The following is a 7,586-nucleotide window of genomic DNA, read 5'->3' as shown; positions in this document are numbered from 1 at the left end:
CAGAAGTGGATCCTTGGAAGAAAGAAAACGACCAGTAGGTATACAAGGCATCCCGTAATTGAGAAGGTTTATCTCCAAGAATATAAATGAGGAGTCCAGAGGATGTATGACACCCCATACATATACGGAGCCAAGGGACCCTGCAGAGGACAAGCCAAAACCAATCAAGACAGGAAACACAAGGTCTTTAGAAGCCAAGGAGGAAGTCACCGATTAGGTTTAGATCCATCTATGCTAGTTACACCGCTCTTGTAACAGGCTCAGATCAATACAAGACAAACAGGACGTAGAGTCATTATCCTTAGGGAGGTCCAGATATGTCTAAAAACCCCTGTGTGTTCTCCTTGTGATCCATCTACTCAGAGCATCCCCTAATTCTTCAACAAGTTCATTAGATCGGCAGTTCACTAATCTTCAGCACTTGTCGATAAATTATGGAGTCTCGAGATGTCACTTTCTTTCAAAATATTTTTTCCCATGAAGGATATACATAATACTTCTAGTCAAACCTTTGAGATAATTCCTAAACCTATCACACCACTTGAGTGACCCTAGATGTAGAATAGCACTACCATGTGTGTGTATCTATTTGGCCATGCTGCAAAAATAATAAAGCTATAAAAGGAGATGCATATACTTCTGAAATAGACTTTAGAGTGTCATCCACAAGGTACACAGTGAAATTATCATCAAATAATTTTATCGTCCTTTGTCTCTTACTTCTTTTTGGAGTCTCACTGTCATCCTCCTCAGGAACTAGCTTATGTGCAGAATACTTATTCTACACCCTCCTAGCCCAGCCCACCCGTGCCAGTATAGCCAACCCGCCCCGCACACCTCTGTCCTGCGCCTGTCGCGTGTCCCCGCCCCGACCCCCGTCCCACGCTTACCACATATCACCCCCAACTTGCGCGCTCGCGTGCCCCTACGCTCGCCACATGTCGCCCCGTCCCCAGCCTCCTGGGCCCTAGCCACCGCGCCGCCCCCGACCACTGACACGCCGACCGCCACGCCCCATCCTCGGCCACCACACCCTCGACCCTCCTCCACCCACATCAACTACTGAAAAGCTATTGAATCTACTGGATGACTTGAAACTACTGACAACTACTGACAAAAACAATTGACACTACTGAACAAACTACTTATACTACTATCACAACTAAGATCCTAGCTTAATACTTTAAAAGAATTAAAGGATTGCTATGGATTGATTGAGATACTCCCGGTTAATTGGATCACTCATGTACCTAACTAGTGCTACAAAGCCTGATATCTCATTTGTTATGAGCAAATTAAGCTAGTTTACTTCTAACATGGGTGATGATTATTAGCGTGCACTTGAGCAAGTCACGTGCTACCTGCTAGGTATTATGAATTATGGACTTCACTATATTGGATATCCATAGGTACTGTAGGGTTATAGTGATTCAAACTAGATATCCGATGTTGATGAGATCAAGACCACAAGTGTATATGTATCCACTCTTGGTAGTACTGCTATCTCATTGTAGGACGAGCGACATGTGAGGACATGCCATGTGGTGGAGGTGGGCGCACACTGGGTGAGAAGGCGTAGCTGACGCGGGCAACTGCGCGCGAGCCTGCGCAAGCTGGGTGCAGCCATGTGGTGTGGGGGCACACGTTGGGCGAGCATGGACACACGCGGAGCGCACGGGTTGGTGGCAGGCGTAGCCCTGGGCGGGGCCACATGGCGTGGGCACGCGGCTCAGCAGGCATGGGCTGTGCAGCACACGCGGTTGGGTGGGCTGGACTGAGCCAATGTGTAGAATACACTCCGGGTGTAAAATAGCGCTCGCGCGCGCGCGCACACACACACACACACATATATATATGGAAATTGTGTTGATTAAGAAATCCGATTGTGGTAAGTAACTGAGTTCGATCTTGGCATGTCTCAATTGCACAATTCTCTCTATATATAGCTGCTAGCCTCGTCACAAAGCATATACATAATTAGGGTTTTATCTATTTTCTCTATGCCATCGTATGTAGACTACTCCATCCCGCTACGCCGGCGTGCATCGACGAACAGGAGAGCAAGTCTTTGGAACTTGTTGCTCTTGGGATCCTGCACTGGGAGATGATGAATAAGGTTTTTGGGAAACGCTCGGCGTGACTGCTCACAGTTTGTTTCCTCTACATCATCGTAATTTGTTTCGTCTACTTCATCTTTATCATCGTCTATTGGATCGTTATTATAGGGGCATCTGCATCTCATGCTGTTATCGGATACATACACTACGATCTATTATATATTAGATATCTTATCAGAGCTTGTAGAATGCTTGTCGATACCTTATTAGTGCTTGTCGGATTTTATCGGAATCCTTCTCTAAAAGCTAGTCGGGTCTAATTAGGGCTCGTCGAAGTTAGCCCGAATTTGTTATTTACATATACTTATGTTCATCTTATTTAAAAAATAAATTAAGTTAAATCTAAAAGTGTTCTTTTTGCAACACTATCCTCCTTACGTGTGGGGTGTACAATATCTCCCTCGGTGGCATCGCTCTTGAATTTGATCCCTGTGGTCGATGCAGAGTGGCCTATTTAGTTAGGGTACACACGTCTAGCTATGTGTTATGACTTTAGAGTAGAGTATAAATGTGGTATGGATCCTACATAGACGTATTCCTAGAACCAAAAAACAAAAAAAGATGTCAAGAACAATTCCATGTCGACCATTCTTCCCCATGCGGCCGTAGCTTCTGTCCATCTCCTCTGTTTTCTCTGTCAGAAACTAGACAGCTCAGACACCGGCCGGCAAAGCACTGCGACAGTGACCGCACCTGAGCCGAGCGGAGCTGAACCGATGGAGAAATAACCCCCATGTGCGCGTCAAAAAGAAGGATACCGCATGCACGAAGTGATGAAGGGGAGAGGAAAGCAAAGAGCAGAGAGAGAGAGAGAGGAATGGCCTGGAAGATCCCTTCGGCTGCAGCCCCAGGAGGGAGGAGCAACATCAACAGCAACCAACTCCTCTTTGCTGCCGCTGGTCGTCACGGGCATTCGACTTCCCCTCGAGAAAAAGCTCCCGCCTTTTTCAACTTTCCCCAACGCTCTCCCTTATCTCCTCCCTCCGGACCTCCGTCCAACCAACCACGCCTCCTCCCTCCTCCGAGTCTCTCTCTCTCTCTCTCGCCTTGTGCTTCCTCTGAGCTTGTGCGGCCGGCGTTTCTCGGTTTCTTGGGGGCACAGAGAGAGACAGACGCCAGCCGCCGGCGAGGTGGTCGATGCGCATGGAGGGGGGAGGAAGCGGAGGCGGTGGAGCTGGGATAGGAGGGTGCCTGGGGCTGGGCCACGGCGGGGAGGCGCAGATCAAGGGCACGCCCACGCACGGCGGCCGCTACGTGCAGTACAACATCTACGGCAACCTCTTCGAGGTCTCCGCCAAGTACATCCCGCCCATCCGGCCCGTCGGACGCGGCGCATTCGGCATCATCTGGTGCGTCCGTCCCCGTCATCTCTCTCTCTCTCTCTCTCTCTCTCTCTCTCTCTCTGCGTTTGTGCATGGGTTCATCGTCTTCATCTTCGCATGAAAACTTCTTGTTGATGCAGACACCTGAGCGACGCGCGAGGGCTCTGTTGATGGGCCCTAGCTCCCCACAAAAAGTAAATTTAATATTGATAAGAACAAATACTATAGTCGCTCCTATTGTAGTCGCTCGTCTCGTCTGGTTTACCGACGTGAACGTTAAACCTCTCGCTTACAAGCCACTCGTCAGTTAATCTTCATGGTCTCTGATTGAAACATGGCTCGGCTGTGCAGTCGTGCAGTCTGTGTAGGTCGGGCCAGGATGGGTTCATCGTCTATGCCGATCGACAACGATCACTCCTTAATTTGTGTGCAAAACGATCAATTCTACAGGCGACATATATTCAATGTTCATAGGTCCAGAGACAACAAGAAATGCATTTTTGCATTTCATGCCGAGTTTATATATGGTGATGATTCCTTCCATCCTCCTTTGTCCAGTGCCGCTGTCAATGCGCAGACTCGCGAGGAGGTCGCCATCAAGAAGATTGGTAACGCGTTCGACAATCAGATGGACGCGAAACGCACTTTGCGAGAAATTAAGCTGCTTCGGCACATGAATCATGAAAATGTGAGTTATCTCTTGTGACTCCTGTGGCTCTTTTGGCAGTCTCTGTATTGACCATGGTTACCTCTGTAGTTCATTGCAAAGGTAAACCGTCCTGAGGAGATCTGCCAAAATTTCTGGTGATTCTCTCTCGAAGCAAAACCATTCATTTCTTTTCATCCAAGTGGGACTTGACAATACTTCCTTCATTGCTTCTAGAAATTATATTGGTGCCAAAATCACCGCAATTGTTCCATCTTAAATATCTTGTTCTTGGTTAAGATATTTAGTAGTTTGGCACCATTAGTCTCTGATCTGAATTCTACTAATAATGTTGAACCTATGTTTTGTCTTAAGTCTTGTGATATGATACATGATTAGATCAGATAACGACTTTGTACTGTTTACATCTACCCCTTTTCTGCAGGTTATTTCGATAAAGGACATCATACGCCCGCCGAGGAGGGAGAACTTCAACGATGTTTACATTGTTTACGAGTTGATGGACACTGATCTCCATCACCTTCTACGCTCAAACCAGCCACTAACTGATGATCATTGTCAGGTGCGGTGTTTTGTCTCAACTCATGATCCGGGATGCAGTCCACCTTGCAACATTTTATTGACTTCTTAAATTTCTATTGCCATTTGTTTTCTGTTTCTGTTTTTCCATCGACATTTCACACACTGCAGGCTGCAGCTGGTAATCTGACTGTTAATTTTCCCCTGTTGTAGTACTTTGTCTATCAGCTGCTTCGAGGATTGAAGTACGTGCACTCGGCAAATGTCTTGCACAGAGACCTCAGGCCAAGCAATATGCTGTTAAATGCCAAATGTGATCTTAAGATTGGGGACTTTGGCCTTGCAAGGACCACAACTGAAACTGATTTTATGATGGAGTATGTCGTTACTAGATGGTACAGAGCGCCTGAACTCCTGCTGAATTGCTCAGAGTATACTCAAGCTATTGATATGTGGTCAGTAGGCTGCATCCTCGGTGAGATTGTGACAAGAGAGCCTCTGTTTCCTGGAAAAGATTATGTTCATCAGCTGAGGCTAATAACTGAGGTATGGTCACTGCTTCACAGTTCTAAGTTTTGTTTCCATCCTCGCCATTTTTGGGCAAAATTTTGTTCCATTTTGCTCAAGGACCTGAGGCTACAATATTTCAGTTTCAGATTAGCATAGATGACATACAGATCCATGTTAGACATGTGAAAATGAAAAGAGTCTTATAAACAGATTTAAGCTGAGTTTGGAATTTACACATGTGCCTTCTTTTTAAGCACTACCATTTGGTGCAAGCATGAAGCATGTGATTATCTTGGCTGTTCAAACTAACATTTGAATGGTAATGTCTCACAAATGTTGTCAATTCTGTTTTTGTAACTCTTCTTCATTCTTGATCCAAAAGCTGGTAGGCTCACCAGATGACACGAGCCTTGGGTTCCTCCGAAGCGATAACGCCCGCAGATACGTGAGGTCCCTTCCTCAATACCCCAAGCAACAATTCCGTGCACGGTTTCCCACTATGTCTAGTGGTGCCATGGATTTGCTTGAGAGGATGCTTGTGTTTGATCCGAGCAAAAGGATTACTGGTAATCTTGCAGCCCTGCATGAACTTGCTGCATTGCAAAATGTGTGACACGCCCTGTTTGGATGAGGTAGATTTTGTTGGCATTTAGCTTAAGCTAAATCCTAGCACAATCATCCTCATCCACGCAGGCACGTATGAATCATCATCTGAAATTCTTCATTTTTTTAGTCTTACATGCCCCTAAGATGCTAGAAGTAAACATTCATGTAACAAATCCTTGAGGAAGATCACAAGCATCATTTTCTTTAAGGATACTAACCTACTCCTTTTTTGGTGGCATTGCAGTTGATGAGGCTCTTTGCCACCCATACTTGGCGTCCCTTCATGAGATAAATGATGAACCGGTCTGCCCGGCGCCTTTCAGCTTCGATTTCGAGCAGCCATCGCTCACCGAAGAAGATATCAAGGAGCTCATATGGAGGGAGTCTCTCAAGTTCAACCCTGAACCAATTCACTAAATAGTTTCCAATGTAAAAAAGGTGTTAACCAGAATGGCGTGTTTATCCAGTCCAAGGGAAAGGCATGAGGCAGCTGCAATATACAAGTGACCACCCTTCATCATCTCACATCTGGCTTGTCGATGACGACACCCTGACGTCAAAAACATTGGACATTTGTGAAACAAGATCAATAATTTATAGTGGAGAAAGTTGGCAGCTTATCTGCATCTTGTTAGGTTGTTGTACCTACCTCCTTCGATTGTATGCTTAAGAACTTCAGGTGCTTGTCACTGCCTATGGACTTTGGTACTACATTCTCCACACACGCCTCATTCAGCAGCTCATGTCAACTACAAGCAGTTCACGTTATGTTCTAAAATCTTGATGAACATAAATCGCATGATATAATGTGCTGCTACTCAGCGGACCCATCACTCTTGTGATTTCCCAGTTTGGCACCATTCTTTACATGCATACAGTACTACGCAAAACAAGAGACATTTACGCTTTCATAAACATTTGTCATTCAACATCTATTCTCTTCAAACCAGAATACAAAAGGGAGCGTGATACAAGTTATAGTTGATCAAACCTTTTGGATAGCATCAACGACCAGGAGACAGCAGGAACGCATTTGTGGAATTAGGGAGACGTTACATCAACCTTTCATTCCTAAAGAAAACTGACAGGAAGAACGAGAATGATTACACGTCTGATGATCCAACGGACCCAAAGCCATCACAACGCAATATTCCCAATAAAACTAATAAGGTTGCAGTGCCCCCAGAGTTGCATGGCCGTTCTAATCATCATGACGCTGTCCAAACAAAAAAGCATCATTATCTCTTGAGATCGAGATATTTTCCGGTTGTTTATACACCGCTTCTTGAAACTTCTGTGCATCTCGCTGCACAAGGGTCTGACACCAAAATGTTGCGGTGTGATATCACATATCCTGCCACAGATACAATTGGATTTTATCTAGACCATGTTAAAAAAAAAAGGCAACAACTTTGGGCCAACAAACAGAAAGGACAATAAGCAGTAGCATGATAAAGCTGCATTGAAACAATCCTGTATTTCAGACATTAATCCAAACGTAAATAAAATTAGATTCAACATCACACCCTAGTTTCGAATACCAAAAAAGCAAGAACTAAAGAGCATGTAAAATGAAATTGCTTGCAATCCAAATGCAGAAAGATGTAATTAGTAGCCTGCCACCTTGACCATGGCAATAAATTGAGACATATCAGCACAAACTAAGCTGCTTTTAGTTAATTAAGAAGCTAGTAAGTGGTAATACAAAATTTTCAATCAGACATGCACAAACATGAACATTGACAATGAAGTATCAGATGATTCTAAAAACTCAGAAAACCTAAGGTCCAGAATCAAATGTGCAGTATTTATGAACCTTCAATTCTAAGAACCATCAGCACAAAT

At 44.9% G+C, this 7,586-nt stretch overlaps 1 protein-coding gene across 2 annotated transcripts; it reads left to right on the top strand.

The window, feature by feature from the left end:
- Window positions 1–2,920: 2,920 nt before the first annotated feature.
- LOC133899670 (mitogen-activated protein kinase 2) lies at window positions 2,921–6,461 on the top strand. 2 transcript variants are annotated; one of them, XM_062340698.1, is made up of 6 exons: window positions 2,924–3,466; window positions 3,998–4,127; window positions 4,531–4,668; window positions 4,839–5,171; window positions 5,518–5,701; window positions 5,986–6,461. In XM_062340698.1, the coding sequence occupies exons 1-6, from the start codon at window positions 3,255–3,257 to the stop codon at window positions 6,156–6,158; spliced, it is 1,170 nt and encodes a 389-aa protein (XP_062196682.1). In that variant the 5' UTR covers window positions 2,924–3,254; the 3' UTR covers window positions 6,159–6,461. The 2 variants fall into 2 exon arrangements, with proteins under 2 accessions (XP_062196683.1, XP_062196682.1); XM_062340699.1 differs by lacking the exon at window positions 5,518–5,701 and having other exon boundaries at window positions 2,921–3,466.
- Window positions 6,462–7,586: the final 1,125 nt, after the last annotated feature.

The sequence above is a fragment of the Phragmites australis genome, chromosome 18 (genome assembly GCF_958298935.1).
Source record: "Phragmites australis chromosome 18, lpPhrAust1.1, whole genome shotgun sequence".
In the NCBI taxonomy this organism is placed as follows: Eukaryota; Viridiplantae; Streptophyta; class Magnoliopsida; order Poales; family Poaceae; genus Phragmites; species Phragmites australis.
Note: the sequence above shows the minus strand (reverse complement) of the source record. Positions and strands in the feature narration are given on the sequence as shown.

Coding starts and splice junctions, on each gene's coding strand:
- LOC133899670 (XM_062340698.1), top strand. CDS start 3,255: ATGCGCATGGAGGGGGGAGGAAGCGGAGGCGGTGGAGCTGGGATAGGA. Junction 3,467..3,997: donor GGCGCATTCGGCATCATCTG/GTGCGTCCGTCC, acceptor TCCTTTGTCCAG/TGCCGCTGTCAATGCGCAGA. Junction 5,172..5,517: donor AGCTGAGGCTAATAACTGAG/GTATGGTCACTG, acceptor TTGATCCAAAAG/CTGGTAGGCTCACCAGATGA.